The following is a 19,814-nucleotide window of genomic DNA, read 5'->3' as shown; positions in this document are numbered from 1 at the left end:
GAAAATTATGGTCCCCTACTCTACTGGAGGGTTGATTCAGTTTCTTTGTAACTGCACGTATGTACAGAAGAAACTCATTTGTCTTTAGATGGCTTTTTCCTGGTTTTTTCTTCTGATTTCTGCTAATAAAATTCATGTTCTTTATGATATGACTTTATCTGCATTATATCTTATATGGTTTTCATTTGCATTTTTTTCCAACAACATTGTGTCTCACTCTAGTCAATAAATATACAAAGTGCTCACTTTTTGTTTCTAGTATTTTGGGGCCATTAAACCAGATAATTAAGGATACCGCATAGGTAGGGATTGCTCTGTTACTGGCCATTAGATAACTGGAGGATATTTTATGTCTTAAATTGTAAATGTCATTTACAGATGATGGTCTTTTAGCATGTATTATGCAATACAACTGACACATACTACTTGTTAATGTAAAATGCCTTTTTTGGGGGGGGTACATAGTTCTATAGCAAAGATTTAGAAAAATACATTGTTTCTTACAAATTGTTTTATCAAATTCTTCATTTTCTCTGTTATATTTGTTTTACAGTTCTAAACAGCCAATTATATTAATTGGATAAGTTTTGTTTTGGATTATTTCCCGGTACAATACATTGTCTATTTTTAAAAATTAATTTATGTACAGTAAGTATGCAGAATACATCAATAGTATATTTTTCTCCTCAATTATGAGACAGCAGTATGTTTACTGTTGGTTGGTATGTTCTTAGAGATGATAGTAGAAGAATACTCTTTCTTTGAGAGCCGACATAAGTTTGTCCAGTGTGAGTGTTTTTGTCATATGGTGTTTAAAACTAGGCTAGGGCTTCCCTGGTGGCGCAGTGGTTGAGAGTCCGCCTGCCGATTCAGGGGACCCAGGTTCGTGCCCGGGTCTGGGAGGATCCCACATGCCGCGGAGCGGCTGTGCCCGTAAGCCACGGCCGCTGAGCCTGCGCGTCTGGAGCCTGTGCTCTGCAACGGGAGAGGCCACAACAGTGAGAGGCCCGCGTACCGCGAAAAAAAATAAATAAATAAAACTAGGCTACCTTAAAGTATATTTGGATTTATGTTGTCATGCTTTCTTAAGTAAAGAACTCTATTCCTTTAGTGTTTGCAAAAATTTAAGGTCATGGTTGGGGCATTTCATACCTATCTTTGGTATAAGTATTACATCTGTTGTAATATCATATATTCAACATGAGACATATATCTTGGAATTATTGTGAATGGGATACCTATGGTTCTTTATATCTTGTAGATATCTCCCCTATACATGTGATCAAGCAATTACAACCCAAAGTGAACAGTGATAAAGGAGAAGTATTCCAAACACTGATGTTGGGAAGACCTGAAAGCTGTAAAATCAAACATTTTCACCTCTGGGAAATTCAGAAAAATATGTATGACTTTGAGTGTCAGTGGAGAGACGATGAAAGAAATTACAAAGGAATGCCTGTAATCTGCAACAAAAATCTCACTGATGGAAGAGATCGACATGGTAGAGGGGGTGCAGGAATGAAGCCCTGTGGAAATAGGCTTGGATTAAACTTTCAGGATAAACTGCAGATATTTCAGACTGATGGGATAATTTCTGAATGTGATGTAGTTGAGAGGTCTATCAACAATTGTTTCTCGGGCTTCCCTGGTGGCGCAGCGGTTGAGAGTCCGCCTGCCGATGCAGGGGACACGGGTTCGTGCCCCGGTCCGGGAGGATCCCACATGCCACGGAATGGCTGGGCCCCTGAGCCATGGCCGCTGAGCCTGCGTGTCCAGAGCCTGTGCTCCGCAACGGGAGAGGCCACAACAGTGAGAGGCCCGCGTACCACAAAAAATAAAAATTAAAAAAAACAAACAAACAAAAAAAAAAAACAATTGTTTCTCATTTTCACCACTTCAAAGAATTCCTCCTAGTGTCCAAACCAATGTTTCTAATATATGTGGGAGTGATTTTGTGCATCCTTCAGTGATGACGCAAAACCTTAAAGCACACAGGGAAAGACCTTGCAAATGTAATGAGTGTGGGAAAGCCTTTCTTAAGGGCTCACACCTCATTAAACATCAGACCATTCACACAGGAGAGAGATTACATAAATGTGACATATGTGACAAATTCTTTGGTCAAAGTTCACAGCTTGCATGTCATCGTAAAATTCATCCTGGAGAGAAATGTTACAAATGTAAGGCGTGTGGCAAAACCTTTAACAATGGCTCCACCCTTGCCAGACATCAGATAATCCACCCAGGAGCAAACTTGCATAAATGTGATGTATGTGGTAAAATCTTTGGTCAAAATTCATACCTTGTACGTCATCAGAATATTCATGCTGGAAAGAGAAGTCACCAGTGTAATGAGTGTGGTAAAACCTTTACTGACAGCTCAAACCTCAGTAGACATCAGAAAATTCATACAGGAAAGAAATTATATAAATGTGATACGTGTGGCAAAGTCTTTAGCCGAAATGCACACCTTGCTGGTCATCGGAGGATTCATACTGGAGAGAAACCTTATAAATGTAATGAGTGTGGGAAGCTCTTTAGTCAGCATTCACATTTCATAAGTCATAAGAGATTTCATACTGGAGAGAAACCTTACAAATGCAGTGAGTGTGGCAAGGCCTTTAGTGAGAAGGCAGTCCTTTTAAGTCATAAGAGAATTCATACTGGTGAGAAACCTTACAAATGTGATGAGTGTGGAAAGGTCTTTAGTCAAAAATCACATCTTCGACTTCATTGGAGAATTCATACTGGAGAGAAACCTTTCAAATGTAATGAGTGTGGCAAGCTCTTCAGTCGAAATTCACACCTTACAAGTCATCGGAGAGTACATATAGAGAAACCTTTCAAATGTTTTGAGGGTGGGAAAGCCTTTACTCAGGTCTCAACCCTCGCTACACATCAGAAAACCCATACCTGAGAGAAACTATGTAAGTGTGATATATGTGGGAAGGGCTTCAAAATTCACACCTAACCGTTGTTCAGAGAATTCATACTATGGAGAAATCATACAAATATCAGTGTGGCAAAGCTTTTGTGCCCTGAGCCTCACTTACCATCAGAGAATTCATACTAGAGAGAAACCTTACAAATGTAGTGAGTGTGGCAAGGTCTTCAGTGTGCTTTCAAGCCAAACTTAACCATCAGAGGATCCATACAGGTTAGAGCACTTAAAAATATAATGAAGGGGACTTCCTTGGTGGTCCAGTGGTAAAGAATCTGCCTTACAATGCGGGGGACATGGGTTTGATCCCTGGTCGGAGAATTAAGATCCCACGTGCCGCGGGGCTACTAAGCCTGCGCGCCACAACTACTGAGCTTGCGTGTCTCAACTAGAGCCCACATGCTGCAAACTACAGAGCCCGTGCACTCTGGAACCCACGCACCACAACTACAGAGCCCATGCACCCTGGAGCCTGTGCGCCACAACTAGAGAAGAGAAAACCTGCACGCCACAACTAGAGAGAAGCCTGCGCACTACGGTGAAAGATCCTGCATGCCTCAACAAGGATCCTGCGTGCCGCAACTAAGACCCAACACGCCAAAGATAAATAAATAATAAGTAAATCTTTAAAAAAAATACAACGAAGGTGGCAGTGCTTTAGGAGGCCTTCATATCTTAGGCTTCACGAGAAAATTCATACTGGATAGAAGCCAGATAAATGTATTTAGTATAGCCAGGCCTTTAGAAAATGAATTCAATCTAGGAAGATTCCTCACCAATGCTATGAATGTGAAAAACCTATTCTCACAGCTCACATCTCACCAATATTCAGGTAATCTGCACTCTTCAGAATGTTACAAATGTACTAAATTTTGAATGCTTTTAGATTGTGCCTTAAACTCAGTGATCACCAAATACTTCATGTTTTAAAATGCAACGAATATGTCAAAAGTTAAACTATTGCTCACTCATCGCTAGATATCAGAATTTTTTTTTTTTTTTTTTTGCGGTACGTGGGCCTCTCACTGTTGTGGCCTCTGCTGTTGCGGAGCACAGGCTCTGGACACGCCGGCTCAGCGGCCATGGCTCACGGGCCCAGCCGCTCTGCGGCATGTGGGATCTTCCCAGACCGGGGCACGAACCCGCGTCCCCTGCATCAGCAGGCAGACTCTCAACCACTGCGCCACCAGGGAAGCCCGATATCAGAATATTTATCCTGAGTAAAACCCGCAGAAATGTATGTGGCAGGGATCTTACCCAGAAGTCACAAGATGGGAGCATACTGGCGCCGTACCTCTCAAATGCACTGGTTGAGGCAAAACCTTTACCTTGAGTTCAAGTGCTTGGCAATTGCAGAAAATTCATATTGAAGAGAAGCTATGGAAATGTATGAATAGAAGCTTTCTCTAGGTCTCACAGTGCACTAACCTTCAGAGTACACAGTTTTGAGAGAAACCACACAAAGTAATATGTGTCCTGAGGACTGTACTTGAAGATCAAAACTGAAATAGAGGATTTACGCTGGCGAGAAAGCTTTCCGATGTAATGAATGTCATAAATTTTTACATCAAGTATCCACACCTTTAGCGTAGTAACAGAATTCTTACAGGTTACAAAGTATACACGGAAAAGCTTCATGAAACAGTACATCCTTGGGGTTTACCGAAGAACTAATATTTGGGACAGTCCTTACAAATATAATGAATTTGGTGAATTTTTTGAGCCATTCTTACGACAGACCATCAGAGAAGACATACTAGGAATAAATAAATCTTTAGTTCTCTGAGGTTAACCTGAGATATTACATACTGCAGAATCATTACAACTCACAACATGTTAAAACTTCTGACGTGGTGTGTATATGAGAGGAAAAAGGACATATGTGAAAATAGCTGATTATCTTCAGTATATTAAAATTTAAGTATTTGAGTTTTCTTGAAAAGGCTACTTACTATTTATGCTTTTCAACCTAAAGTTTGAAGTAACAGGGAAGAACAAGTCTGTCTCTTTCCTTTTACTTTAACATTTGTATTCTATTGCTTTGGCTACAAGTGAATCACTAAAGGGATGTTGCTTATAAGCTTAAATTATACATAATGGGCTATCTTTGGGAAACCTGATTCCCGTGTAATGTGCATTAAACTAAAATACCTTTGTTTACCTTGTGGGAAACCTCCTGTCCAGGCTCCCCTGTGAATGGATTCAAGAAAGAAGAAATTAAGACATCCCCTCAAGAACCTGATTGGAACTAGGAGTTTACTCCCTCCTCTTTTAATATGAAAGAAGCCCGAATTCTAACTCAGGGAAGACGATTTTTTGGGACAGTAGTCCACCATCTTCTGGGTCTGCTGGCTTTCTGAATAAAGCCACTGTTGCTTGCTCCAACAACTAGTCTCTCAGTTTATTGGCCTGTTGTGTGGTGAGCCCTAAGAGCTTGGCCTTGCTAATATGTTGATTTCATGCATTCATTACAGGCCTTTCATGATGGTCTCTGGGAAGGAATCAGTGAGATGAGGGGGCCAACTTCATTAGGAGTGGTTCATTCACATCCATGTTCCCTGGAAAGACATGAATCCTGAATTATCAAATTCAATAGTGTGTGAATTAGTGTCAGGGAGGGGCAGAGAATAGTGTAAAACTAGGACATGAATCATCATGCTCATTATGTTCAGGGTGCCCTTCTGTTCACAGTGGGTTACAGGACAGAGTGCTCTACCAACTGACCTGGACAAGAGCAGGCAAGACATTAGGCACTGGGCTTTTCATGGGAGGAGAGTGACAGGTTATTAGGGACTGATTATGTGGTAGGAACAATGCACAGGAAAAGTTGGTCACTTTCTCCATTGGATGGCAATAACTGTTGTATGTATGATTTAAAAAAAAGTTAGTCTTGGGGCTTCCCTGGTGGCGCGGTGGTTGAGAGTCCGCCTGCCGATGCAGGGGACACGGGTTTGTGCCCTGGTCCGGGAGGATCCCACATGCCGCGGAGCGGCTGGGCCAGTGAGCCATGGCCGCTGAGCCTGTGCGTCCGGAGCCTGTGCTCCGCAACGGGAGAGGCCACAACAGTGAGAGGCCGACATACTGCAAAAAAAAAAAAAAAAAAATTAGTCTTATTTTTGGAAATTGAAGAGAGAGCAATTATTTTGAGCATCAAATTTAATCGGAAACAGAATAATATGTGTGTGTGTATGATTCACATTTAACTGCTGCCATTATCATTTGCTACTGTTGTATTCATAGAATTACATTCTGAATGTATCATGGGTCTCCTGTTTTAATTAATAAAATATAATCACTTTTGTCATAACCCTGAATGAATCATGTTTATTCCATCAACACAGTTTTATCTCACGTCGGTGCTTTATAACAGCAGGTAAAATGCACCGTTAGGCTCTCAGGTTTGAAAGAATCTATAACAATTTCTTTCCAATATGGAATGAAACAACATACAATTTGGGGGTTACATACTCATAATTTGTACTCTCTACACTCTATTCCAGAATATTCAGATGGCTGTAATGCAAATCCCATAGCAGTGCATTTCAGACTGACTTCCTTCCATTAGTGTGCAAAAATTGAATCCAATTTAAATAAATTTAAAGATCTAATTGGCTTTATTGAATGATGGATACACTGGGCAGCATCCCACCTAGGGAATACAGAGGTGCTCCAAGGAGCTGTACAGAGTGGGAAGGACATGATGTTGAGCATCTCTTCATGTGCTTTTTGAATGTGTATCTATGATAGACGTTTGGTTTCTGCTTTCTATGAGTCTTCATATGGATATGGGACTCTTGCCACTTCCTGAACTTGGGTGACTGTTTCCTTTCCCAGGTTAGGGCGGTTTTCAGCTATTATCGCTGCAAATATTTTCTAAGGCGCTTCCTCTCTTCTTCTCCTTCTGGGACCTGTATAATACAAATATTAGTGCACTTGTTGTTGCCCCAGAAGTCTCTTCAAATGTCGTCCTTCTTTTATTGTTTTTTCTCTTCAGTGGTGATTTCCACTACTCTGTCTTCCAGCTCACTGATCCATTCTTCTGCCTCATTTAGCCTGTTATTGATTCTTCCTAGTGTATTTTTCATTTCAGTTACTGTATTATCCCATTCTGTTCAGTTGTTTAGATTTTCAAAGTCTTTGTTAAATACTTCTCATTTCTCAGGCAGTGCATCCATTCTCCTCCCGAGTTCTTTTTGATCATTACTCTGAACATTTTTCCGGCCAGATTTCCTATCTCCACGTCACTTAGTTCTTCTTCTGGGGGTTTTGTCTTATTCCTCCGCCTGAAACATAGTCCTCGGGTACCTCATTTTGTCTAAATTGCTATTTCTATTTTTATGTATGTGGTAGGTTAGTGACATTTCTCAACGTTGGAAAAGTGGCCCTCTGTAGGAGGTGTCCTTTGCATCCCTTTCATCACCGAAGGTCAGAGGCCAGCTGGTCCCGGGGTAGTGTCTGGCCTGTATTTGTGGATTCAGTTTGCAGGCTGTGAGACTGTAGTTTTCTTGCTTCTGGTGTCTGCACCCTGGTGGGTGAGGCTGGTCTAGAGGCTTCTCTCCGCCCACTGTTGGTTGGACCTGGGTCTTGGCCCTTTGGCAGGCCAGGGTATGTCTAAGGGCATGCAGAGAGGTGGCAGTGGGCTCAGGAAGCCTTTAGGCTGCCCATTGGCTGATTGGTGGGGCTGTATCCCCTGCCAGTTTGTTGTTTTGCCTGAGGCGCCCCAGCGCCAGACCTGTAGGTTCTTGGGTGGGGCGAGGTCTTGGTGCCAAGAAGTCAGCCTCCAGGGGAGCTCATGCAGATGAATGCTCACCGATGTTACTGCCGTCATTGTCTATGTCCCCAGGGTGAGCCAACACCTCCCCCCACCTTCCCAGGAGATCCTCTAAGATCAGCAGGCAGGGGCAGTTCTTGCCCAGGCTTCTATCAGATTATTGCTTTTGCCCTTCATCTCTGTGTATGTGAGATTTTGTGTGTGTCTGTTAAGAGTGAAATCTCTCTTTTCCCCATTACTCTGAGCTCCTGCAATCAAGCCCCACTGGCCTTCAAAGGTAAATGTTCTGGGGGCTTCTCATCCCAGTGCCAGACCTCTGGGCTAGGGGGCGTGATGTGGGGCTCACGACTCTCACTCCTGTGTGAGAACCTCTGTAATATAATTATTCTCTAGTTTTTGGGTCACCCACCCAGGGGATAATGGGGTTTGAGTATATTGTGAGTCTGCCCTTCCTACCCATCGCATTGTGGTTCCTTCTTTATGTCTTTACTTGTTAAAGAGCTTTCCTGGTAGGTTCCAGTCTTTCATCAATGGTTGTACTGCAGTTAGTTGTGATTTTGGTGTGCTCGTGAGAAGGGGTGAGTTTAGGATCCTTCTACTTCGCCATCTTGGCTGCTACAGAAGAGTTTTTTCCTAAAGTCTCTGTCTGCCTTTATGACAGTACCACACTGTTTGGATTAGTGTAGGTTTGGAATGAGTTTCGAAACAAGGAAGTGTGAGACCTCTGACTGTTCTTTTCAAACTTGTTTTTACTATTCATTGTCTCTTGACATTCCATAGGAATCACAGAATGGATTTACCTGTTTTTTCAGGAAAACCCTATTGGGATTTCACTAGGGAGTGAATGATTTGAATCTGTTAATCACTTTGGGTAGTACTGACATCTTGACAATATTGACTTTCAATCCATGGACATGGGATATGTTTCCATTTATTTTCATCTTCTGTAAATTTTCAGCAGTCTATAGTTTGCAGTGTACAAATCTTTCCCTTTTATAATGTCATGTCTAAATATTTTTTGATTCTCTTATAAATGGAATTGTTTTCTCAGTTTGTTTTGATCATTTTTAATTTTTAGAAACCCAATTGAGTTTTGCATGATGATTTTAAATCTTATAAGGTTTTCGAACTCTTTCATTATTTCTAGAAGTTTTTTTTTTTTTTTTTACTTTCAGAATCTTCAGGGTTTTCTACCTATTAGATCATGTTACCTGTGTACAGAGATGATTTTGCTTCCTGTTGCTACTGGGATATCTATCATCATTTTATGCCTATGTGTTCTTGGTAGGACTTCCAATTATATGTTTTTAGAAATAGCAGGTAGGCTTGTCTTGTTCCTGATCTTGGAGGAAAAGCTTCCATTCTTTCACCATTGAGGATGGTGAAAGCTCTAAAGAAAGACTGCGTGGAAGGACAGTTTTCAGCATACTCTTATACCTGTGTGTAAGGTTTTAAAGGCAAAAGGAGGGAGGGGAGGGGAGTGTCTGTGATCCCAGCTTTCCTATACGATCTCAGCTGTGCAGACTCTTTGGCACACATTGTGACTTTGTGATTATTCTGTGCGTGCCTGCAAAACGAGTTTCTAAATCACGGTCTTGTGATTCTTTAACTTCTTTCAGGAAGAGAGTAAAAGCAATAGTTGTGACGTTTTATTATTTACCTAGAGCCAGATGTGATGCGTTAAGAATTCCCGTCCTCAGTTGACCCTCTGGGTGTCATCAGTTTTTAAGGCTTCTTGGGGCGACTTGTTGAAGCCACAGTTTGGGGTGTAAATCAAGGTATCAGTTTAAGCTACCAATCGTGGAAAAGATACATGTTCGGCTTGCTTTTCCTGTGTTTCTGCATTCCCTCCTTCCCCTAATCGGTAACTGCTTGAATCTGCTCTTTGGATCTCAGGGAAGGTCTAGGAAACTAAAGCCTTCTATAAACAGGAAACAGGGGACACAGAAAGGTTTTTGGAACCTGGAAGGCCCCCCAGGTTCCCTTTGATATCAATCCTGCCTTTTCTTTGACATTCATCAGTCTTGAGGGGAACAGGTATTGGATAAGAGTGGGAAAATGTTGCACAGACAGGTTAATCAAACTCGACAGAAGAACTCAGGTTTAGGGGGACTCAGTTTCAAAATCATGGTCTCTTACTCTTCTTTACTATTGATTTGATTTTCTTTGTATCTCTGTTTGGGTACAGAAGAAAGTCATCGCCTATGATCGCCCTTTTTTGGTTTTTCCTTCTGTTTTCTGCCAGGAACATTCTTGCACAATCTCCTGGAATATTGTTTTTTTGTTTTTGCTTCATTGGGTCTTTGTTGCTGCACACGGGCTTTCTCCAGTTGCGGCAAGCGGGGGTTATTGTTCGTTGCGGTGCGCGGGCTTCTCATTGTGGCGACTTCTCTTGTTGCGGAGCATGGGCTGTAGGCGCGTGGGCTCAGTAGTTGTGGCTCCGCGGCGTGTGGGATCTTCCCGGACCAGGGATGGAACCCGTGCCCTCTGCATTGGCAGGCATATTCTTAACTACTGTGCCAAAATCCTGTATGTTTTTCTTGGATATAAACATGACAGTGGAACTTGTGGTACTTGTGGTATAATCAGTACGACACATTATAGAGCACATTTGTAATCCTGCTTTCTCCCTACAACATCACACTCTCTCCCTTTTTAGATCTTTTTCGTTTCTGTTTCATATCCATAGTATAATTTCCATAGTGAAAAATGGGATGGTATCATGTTAATTCCTAAACCAATTCTTGTTTTCTTTTAAAATTAGTATTTCAGCTTCCCTGGTGGCACAGTGGTTGAGAGTCCACCTGCTAATGCAGGGGACACGGGTTCGTGCCCCGGTCCGGGAAGATCCTACATGTTGCAGGGCGGCTAGGCCCATGAGCCATGGCCACTGAGCCTGCGCGTCCGGAGCCTGTGCTCCGCAACGGGAGAGGCCACAACAGTGAGAGGCCCGTGTACAGCAAAAAAAAAAAAAAAGAAACGAAAAGTAAAATCAGTATTTCAGTTGCCATCGTACACTTATTTTCACACAGATGTGCAGTCACAAGCTATGCTCCCACATATGCATACACCCTGTGCTCCACTCATGCCCTTTCTCATTCCTGATCACTCCTCAGATGGAACCTCGATGTGAATGGAAAGTTATTTATTTGCATATTTAATTTGTTGTGTTGATCACCCCCATTTCCAGAGCACTTTTTCACCCATGCCTCCACCTTCCACGTTAGTCACATTATAGAAACAATCCCTCTTTATCCATTGAACAACTTTATCCGGACAGCCGTGCAGCTGTGATGACTCGGAAACCACTTCCAGGAGGGATGGCTGAATGGCTTCGTTACACAGCTCACTTCTTACATCTCCCTTGACGTTTTCTGTCTAAACGTCAGAAATTCGTTGTATTATTCGTTGTATTATTTTGGTATTCGTTGTATTATTTTGTAATCTGTCCTGTTTAAGTTTTGGCCGATGGCCGGTCACATTGAAGTTTTCTGTCTGTAGGTCCTGGTTTTTACACTACTTTGTGTGTCGGTTGGGTTAATGTACGTAAACCTGTGTGCATCTCCTACCCTGATTTGAAAAATCGTGTTAATTTACCTCAAGCCTTTAAAAACAAGTTAGTGCTGTTAGATGGCTTAGAATATTGCATGTTTTGTAGTAAATACTCAAAAGTTACTTTTTTAGAAATAGGTATGTTAGTATTCTGTCATGGTTTTCATGATACACCTTTGTCTGCATTATATCCTGTTTGCTTTTCGTTTGTACTTCGTTCTCAACAACATTGTATCTGATCCCAGTTAATGAATATAGAATGTGCTGTTTATTCCATATATTTTGGTAACCATTAAGCTAGATAACTAAGGGTACTGCATAGGTAGGGATTGCTCTACTTACTGGCTGTTAGAGAACTGGAGAAAATTAATATTTTATATATTAATTTATAAGTGGAATTTACAGATGATGGTCTTTCAGCGTGTCTTATGCAAAACAACTGACATACTACTTGTTAAAGTTATAAAATGCCTTTTCTTTATAGGTATGTAGTTTTACAGCAGATACTTAGAAAACTATATTGTTTTGTTAAAAATTGTTTTATCAAATTCTTCATTTCTCTGTATTTGTTTTACAGCCAATTAGTTAGATTGGATATGCTTGTTTTGGCTTATTTAGCATTACAATTTATGTCATCTGTTCTTTTTTTTCTTTAACATCTTTATCGGAGTATAACTGCTTTACAGTGTTGTGTTAGTTTCTGCCGTATAACAAAGTGAATCAGCTATACATATACATATGTCCCCATATCTCCTCCCTCTTGCGTCTCCCTCCCACCCTCCCTATCCCATCCCTCTAGGTGAACACAAAGCACTGAGCTGGTCTCCCTGTGCTATGCGGCTGCTTCCCACTAGCTAGCTATTTTACATTTGGTGTGTATATATGTCCATGATACTCTCTCACTTCATCCCAGCTTACCCTTCCCCCTTCCCGTGTCCTCAAGTCCATTCTCTACGTCTGCATCTTTATTCCTGTCCTGGCCCTAGGTTCATCAGAACCTTTTTTTTTTCCTTTTTTAGATTCCATATATATGTGTTAGCATACAGTATTTGTTTTTCTCTTCACTTCATTCTGTATGACAGACTCTAGGTCCATCCACCTCACTACAGATAACTCAGTTTCGGTTCTTTTTATGGCTGAGTAATATTCCATTGTATATATGTGCCACATCTTCTTTATCCTATGTCATCTGTTCTTTTGCATTTATTTATTTACAGTAAGTATTCAGAATACACCTATAGTATAATATATATTTTTCTTCTCAATTATGAGACAACAGTCTATTTAGTGCTAATTGGTATGTAAATATCATTCTTTTAATTCATGTTCCCAGTGATTAAAATGTCATCACAGTGTTTCTCAACTGTAGGTCACATTCATTCAAAAGACATGCAGTCAAATAGCGAGTGTTCTGGATAATGAAGTGGGGGTGGAAAAGAATCCCCAGAGGTGAGGGCCTCGTGGGTGTGCGCTGACGGGGCCCTGGTACCTGGTGGGGGCGTGTGCAGCCAAAGCCTGTGGTCACTGGCTCGGGAACCTGGAAACCCATCCCTCCCAGCTCTCAGCCCACCGCATCCTCAGGAGAGCAGGCTCGGGGCTCCCGGCGCATGTGGCCGGCAGAGGCCAGCCTGCTGCTGCTCCCCCCGGGAGAGGGGTACCCAGCCTCGGGGTCAGTGCCCCACCGGACACAAGTGCCCGCTCCACCATCCACCCCTAAGGACACCTTCCGTGGGTTCAGCTCTTCTGCGAGGGGAACAGAGCACCAGGCACACAGCAGGCATCCAGTAGCTGCTCACTACGAGGGCGGCCCTCCTTGACGACAGCACAGGTGACCAGCGAGGGCTCCCTGTGCTCACGGGCCACCGTCCACAGCCTTGCGGAGGACACCGTGGGGTTTCTCTCCTCACTCCCCAGTTTTCACTCTTTTCCATGGACTTCCCTCCTGTGGAAACCTGCCAGTTCTCCTGCTTTTAACCCTCTGCCTGTAGAGATGGAGAGGTACTGTGATGGGCCAGCTTGAACTCCCTGAACTGGGATTCTGTGAAGAACGCGTTTCCATAACTAGGTCGACTCCAAGACGGCTTGGTGCAAGTCAGCGATGGAATGTTCAGCTTGATAAAGCTGCAGGTCGGAAGGGCACCGACAGAAAAATCTTCATGTTAATCTTCCACCCAACTCTTTAAACTGATAATGACAGAACTGTTCCTATAATCATTTTTACCTCAGGGAAATCCAGGAAAATACACATGATTTTGAGTGTCATTAGATAGATGATGAAATTACAAAGGAATGTCTATGACCCATAATGGAAATCTCACTGATGGAAGAGATCAACATGGTAGAAGGGATCAAGCAGGAATCAAGCCCATTGGAAATAGGCTTGGATTTAACATTTTGGATAAACTGCAGGTATTTCTTACTGATGGGATAATATCTGAATGTGATGAAGTTGAGAGGTCTATCAACAGTAGTTCCTCATTTACTCCACTTCAAAGAATTCCTCCTCGTGTCCAAACCGACGTTTCAAACACATATGGCAATTATTTCATGCCTCCTTCAGTGATGACACAAGACCACATCGAAAGACCTTACAAATGTAATGAGTGTAGGAAAACCTTTCTTAAGGACTTACTCCTCACTGGACATCAGATAATCCGTACAAGAGAGAAATTATATAAATGTGATGTATGCGACAAATTCTTTGTTCGAAATTCACAGCTTGTACGTCGTCAGAAAATTCACGGAGAGTCATGGTACAAATGTAACGTGTGGCAAAACCTTTAATGATAGAGCCACTCTTGGAAGACACCAGCTAATCCACCCAGGAGCCAAATTATATAAATGTGATGTATGTGGTAAAATCTTTGGTCAAAACTCACAGCTTGGAATATTCATGCTGGAAAGAGAAGTTACAAATGTAATGACAGCTCAAACGTCAGTAGACATCAGAAAATTCAGACAGGAAAGAAAGTGTATAAATGTGATGTATGTGGCAGAGCCTTTAGCCGAAATTCATACCTTGCCGATCAACGGGGCGTTCATACCGGACAGAAACCGTACAAATGTAATGAGTGTGGTAGATTCTTCAGTGCGCCTTCTAGCCTAACTTAGCATCAGAGGATCCGTACTACTGAGAGCCCTTAAAAATATAATGAAGTTGGCGATGCTTTTAGCATGGCTTGATAGCTTAGGCTTCATGAGAAAATTTATGCTGGATAGAAGCCAGATAAATGTATTTAGTATAGTCAGGTCTTTAGAAGATGAATTCATTCTGGAAAGAATCCTCACAAATGCCATGAATGTGAAAAAGCTATCCTCGTGGATCACGTCTCACCAATAATCAGGACTTCCACACCCGTCAGAGCATTACAGATGTGCTGAATTTAGCAAAGCTTCTTCGTTGTGCCTTAAACTCAGGGATCACCAAATACTTCATACTTAAAAATGCACACCACAACACCCTCATGTAGAATGCTTTTTTTTTTTTTTTACATCTTTATTGGGGTATAATTGCTTTACAATGGTGTGTTAGTTTCTGCTCTACAACAAAGTGAATCAACTATACATACACATATGTTCCCACATCCCCTCCCTCTTGCGTCTCCCCCCGTCCCCCCTCCCTATCCCACCCATCCAGGCGGTCACAAAGCACCGAGCTGATATCCCCGTGCTATGCGGCTGCTTCCCATTAGCTACCTACCTTACGTTTGTTAGTGTATATATGTCCATGCCTCTCTCTTGCTTTGTTACAGCTCACCCTTCCCCCTCCCCATATCCTCAAGTCCGTTCTCCAGTATGTCTGTGTCTTTATTCCTGTCTTACCCCTAGGTTATTCATGACATTTTTTTTTTCTTAAATTCCATATATATGTGTTAGCATTCGGTATTTGTCTTTTTCTTTCTGACTTACTTCACTCTGTATGACAGACTCTAGGTCTATCCACCTCATTACAAATAGCTCAATTTCGTTTCTTTTTATGGCTGAGTAATATTCCATTGTATATATGTGCCACATCTTCTTTCTCCATTCATCCGATGATGGGCACTTAGGTTGTTTCCATCTCCGGGCTATAGTAAGTAGAGCTGCAATGAACATTTTGGTACATGACTTTTTGAATTTTGGTTTTCTCAGGGTATATGCCCAGTAGTGGGATTTCTGGGTCATATGGTAGTTCTATTTGTAGTTTTTTAAGGAACCTCCATACTGTTCTCCATAGTGGCTGAACCAATTCACATTCCCACCAGCAGTGCAAGAGTGTTCCCTTTTCTCCACACCCTCTCCAGCATTTATTGTTTCTAGATTTTTTGATGATGGCCATTCTGACCAGTGTGAGATGATATCTCATTGTAGTTTTTTTTTTTTTTTTAAATCTTTATTGGGGTATAATTGCTTTACAATGGTGTGTTAGTTTCTGCTTTATAACAAAGTGAATCAGTTATACATATACATATGTTCCCATATCTCTTCCCTCTTGCGTCTCCCTCCCTCCCACCCTCCCTATCCCACCCCTCCAGGCTGTCACAAAGCACCAAGCCAATATCCCTGTGCCATGCGGCTGCTTCCAACTAGCTATCTACCTTACTACGTTTGTTAGTGCGTATATGTCCATGACTCTCTCTCGCCCTGTCCCAGCTCACCCTTCCCCCTCCCCATGACCTCAAGTCCGTTCTCTAGGAGGTCTGCGTCTTTATTCCTGCCTTACCCCTAGGTTCTTCATGACATTTTTTTTTCTTAAATTGCATATATATGTGTTAGCATACGGTATTTGTCTTTTTCTTTCTGACTTACTTCACTCTGTATGACAGACTCTAGGTCTATCCACCTCATTACAAATAGCTCAATTTCGTTTCTTTTTATGGCTGAGTAATATTCCATTGTATATATGTGCCACATCTTCTTTCTCCATTCATCCGATGATGGGCACTTAGGTTGTTTCCATCTCCGGGCTATAGTAAGTAGAGCTGCAATGAACATTTTGGTACATGACTCTTTTTGAATTTTGGTTTTCTCAGGGTATATGCCCAGTAGTGGGATTGCTGGGTCATATGGTAGTTCTATTTGTAGCTTTTTAAGGAACCTCCATACTGTTCTCCGTAGTGGCTGAAGCAATTCACATTCCCACCAGCAGTGCAAGAGTGTTCCCTTTTCTCTACACCCTCTCCAGCATTTATTGTTTCTAGATTTTTTGATGATGGCCATTCTGACTGGTGTGAGATGATATCTCATTGTAGTTTTGATTTGCATTTCTCTAATGATTAATGATGTTGAGCATTCTTTCATGTGTTTGTTGGCAGTCTGTATATCTTCTTTGGAGAAATGTTTATTTAGGTCTTCTGCCCATTTTTGGATTGGGTTGTTTGTTTTTTTGTTATTGAGCTGCATGAGCTGCTTGTAAATTTTGGAGATTAATCCTTTGTCGGTTACTTCATTTGCAAATATTTTCTCCCATTCTGAGGGTTGTCTTTTGGTCTTGTTTATGGTTTCCTTTGCTGTGCAAAAGCTTTGAAGTTTCATTAGGTCCCATTTGTTTATTTTTGTTTTTATTTCCATTACTCTAGGAGGTGGGTCAGAAAGGATCTTGCTGTGATTTATGTCATAGAGTGTTCTGCCTATGTTTTCCTCTAAGAGTTTGATAGTTTCTGGCCTTATATTTAGGTCTTTAATCCATTTTGAGCTTATTTTTGTGTATGGTGTTAGGGAGTGATCTAATCTCATACTTTTACATGTGCCTGTCCAGTTTTCCCAGCACCACTTATTGAAGAGGCTGTCCTTTTTCCACTGTACATTCCTGCCACCTTTATCAAAGATAAGGTGTCCATATGTGCATGGGTTTATCTCTGGGCTTTCTGTCCTGTTCCATTGATCTATCTTTCTGTTTTTGTGCCAGTACCATACCGTCTTGATAACTGTAGCTTTGTAGTATAGTCTGAAGTCAGGGAGCCTGATTCCTCCAGTTCCTTTTTTCGTTCTCAAGATTGCTTTGGCTATTCGGGGTCTTTTGTGTTTCCATACAAATTGCAAAATTTTTTGTTCTATTTCTGTGAAAAATGCCAGTGGTAGTTTGATAGGGATTGCATTGAATCTGTAGATTGCTTTGGGTAGTAGAGTCATTTTCACAATGTTGATTCTTCCAGTCCAAGAACATGGTATATCTCTTCATCTATTTGTATCATCTTTAATTTCTTTCATCAGTGTCTTATAATTTTCTGCATACAGGTCTTTTGTCTCCTTAGGTAGGTTTATTCCTAGATATTTTATTCTTTTTGTTGCAGTGGTAAATGGGAGTGTTTTCTTGATTTCACTTTCAGATTTTTCATCATTAGTATATAGGAATGCCAGAGATTTCTGTGCATTAATTTTGTATCCTGCCACTTTACCAAATTCATTGATTAGCTCTAGTAGTTTTCTGGTAGCATCTTTAGGATTCTCTATGTATAGGATCATGTCATCTGCAAACAGTGACAGCTTTACTTCTTCTTTTCCGATTTGGATTCCTTTTTTTTTTGCCTCTCACTGTTGTGGCCTCTCCCACTGCGGAGCACAGGCTCTGGACGCGCAGGCTCAGCGGCCATGGCTCACGGGCCCAGCTGCTCCGCAGCATGTGGGATCTTCCCGGACCGGGGCACGAACCCGCGTCCCCTGCATCGGCAGGCGGACTTGCAACCACTGCGCCACCAGGGAAGCCCCTGGATTCCTTTTATTTCCTTTTCTTCTCTGATTGCTGTGGCTAAAACTTCCAAAACTATGTTGAATAAGAGTGGTGAGAGTGGGCAACCTTGTCTTGTTCCTGATCTTAGTGGAAATGCTTTCAGTTTTTCACCATTGAGGATGATGTTGGCTGTGGGCTTGTCATATATGGCCTTTATTATGTTGAGGAAAGTTCCCTCTATGCCTGCTTTCTGCAGGGTTTTTATCATAAATGGGTGTTGAATTTTGTCAAAAGCTTTCTCTGCATCTATTGAGATGATCATATGGTTTTTCTTCTTCAATTTGTTAATATGGTTTATCACATTGATAGATTTGCATATATGGAAGAATCCTTGCATTCCTGGAATAAACTCCACTTGATCATGGTGTATGATCCTTTTAATGTGCTGTTGGATTCTGTTTGCAAGTATTTTGTTGAGGATTTTTGCATCTATGTTCATCAGTGATATTGGCCTGTAGTTTTCTTTCTTTGTGACATCCTTGTCTGGTTTTGGTATCAAGGTGATGGTGGCCTCGTAGAAGGAGTTTGGGAGTGTTCCTCCCTCTGCTGTATTTTGGAAGAGTTTGAGAAGGATAGGTGTTAGCTCTTCTCTAAATGTTTGATAGAATTCACCTCTGAAGCCATCTGGTCCTGGGCTTTTCTTTGTTGGAAGATTTTTAATCACAGTTTCAATTTCAGTGCTTGTGATTGGTCTGTTCATATTTTCTATTTCTTCCTGATTCAGTCTTGGCAGGTTGTGCATTTCTAAGAATTTGTCCATTTCTTCCAGATTGTCCATTTTATTGGCATAGAGTTGCTTGTAGTAATCTCTCATGATCTCTTTTATTTCTGCAGTGTCAGTTGTTACTTCTCCTTTTTCATTTCTAATTCTATTGATTTGAGTCTTCTCCCTTTTTTTCTTGATGAGTCTGGCTAGTGGTTTATCTATTTTGTTTATCTTCTCAAAGAACCAGCTTTTAGTTTTATTGATCTTTGCTATTGTTTCCTTCATTTCTTTTTAATTTATTTCTGATCTAATTTTTATGATTTCTTTCCTTCTGCTAGCTTTGGGGTTTTTTTGTTCTTCTTTCTCTAATTGCTTGAGGTGCAAGGTTAGGTTGTTTATTCTAGATGTTTCCTGCTTCTTAAGGTGGGCTTGTATTGCTATAAACTTCCCCCTTAGAACTGCTTTTGCTGCATCCCACAAGTTTTGGGTCGTTGTGTCTCCATTGTCATTTGTTTCTAGGTATTTTTTGATTTCCTCTTTGATTTCTTCAGTGATCACTTCATTATTAAGTAGTGTATTGTTTAGCCTCCATGTGTTTGTATTTTTTACAGATCTTTTCCTGTAATTGATATCTAGTCTCATGGCATTGTGGTCAGAAAAGATACTTGATACAATTTCAATTTTCTTAAATTTACCAAGGCTTGATTTGTGACCCAAGATATGATCTATCCTGGAGAATGTTCCATGAGCACTTGAGAAAAATGTGTATTCTGTTGTTTTTGGATGGAGTGTCCTATAAATATCAATTAAGTCCATCTTGTTTAATGTGTCATTTAAAGCTTATGTTTCCTTATTTATTTTCATTTTGGATGATCTGTCCATGGGTGAAAGTGGAGTGTTTAAGTCCCCTACTATGAATGTGTTACTGTCAATTTCCCCTTTTATGGCTGTTAGTATTTGCCTTATGTATTGAGGTGCTCCCATGTTGGGTGCATAAATATTTACAATTGTTATATCTTCTTCTTGGATCAATCCCTTGATCATTATGTAGTGTCCTTCTTTGTCTCTTTTAATAGTCCTTATTTTAAAGTCTATTTTGTCTGATATGAGACTTGCTACTCCAGCTTTCTTTTGG

General features: G+C 41.2%; 3 protein-coding genes and 1 long non-coding RNA gene across 6 annotated transcripts in view; 3 read left to right on the top strand and 1 right to left on the bottom strand.

Annotated features, from left to right (window-relative positions):
* The window catches only part of LOC117199139 (zinc finger protein 677-like), a 545,188-nt gene that overhangs the window by 69,272 nt on the left and 456,102 nt on the right, over positions 1-19,814 (top strand). The window lies entirely within an intron of this gene.
* The window catches only part of LOC101279864 (zinc finger protein 160-like), a 325,017-nt gene that overhangs the window by 226,252 nt on the left and 78,951 nt on the right, over positions 1-19,814 (bottom strand). The gene's annotated exons all lie outside the window — the stretch shown is intronic.
* Positions 1-19,814, top strand: part of LOC117199145 (uncharacterized) — an 87,317-nt gene that overhangs the window by 39,126 nt on the left and 28,377 nt on the right. The gene's annotated exons all lie outside the window — the stretch shown is intronic.
* Positions 1,877-5,226, top strand: LOC101280982 (zinc finger protein 83-like). Its single transcript, XM_033418110.2, has 2 exons — positions 1,877-2,927; positions 5,126-5,226. The coding sequence occupies exon 1, from the start codon at positions 1,970-1,972 to the stop codon at positions 2,915-2,917; it is 948 nt and encodes a 315-aa protein (XP_033274001.2). The 5' UTR covers positions 1,877-1,969; the 3' UTR covers positions 2,918-2,927; positions 5,126-5,226.

This window comes from Orcinus orca, chromosome 20, assembly GCF_937001465.1.
Source record: "Orcinus orca chromosome 20, mOrcOrc1.1, whole genome shotgun sequence".
Classification (NCBI taxonomy): Eukaryota; Metazoa; Chordata; class Mammalia; order Artiodactyla; family Delphinidae; genus Orcinus; species Orcinus orca.
The sequence above is the reverse complement of the archived record's forward strand: the minus strand, read 5'-3'. Positions and strand labels throughout refer to the sequence as shown.

Excerpts from the sequence above, each read along its gene's own strand:
- LOC101280982 (XM_033418110.2), top strand. The coding sequence starts at position 1,970 with ATGACGCAAAACCTTAAAGCACACAGGGAAAGACCTTGCAAATGTAAT.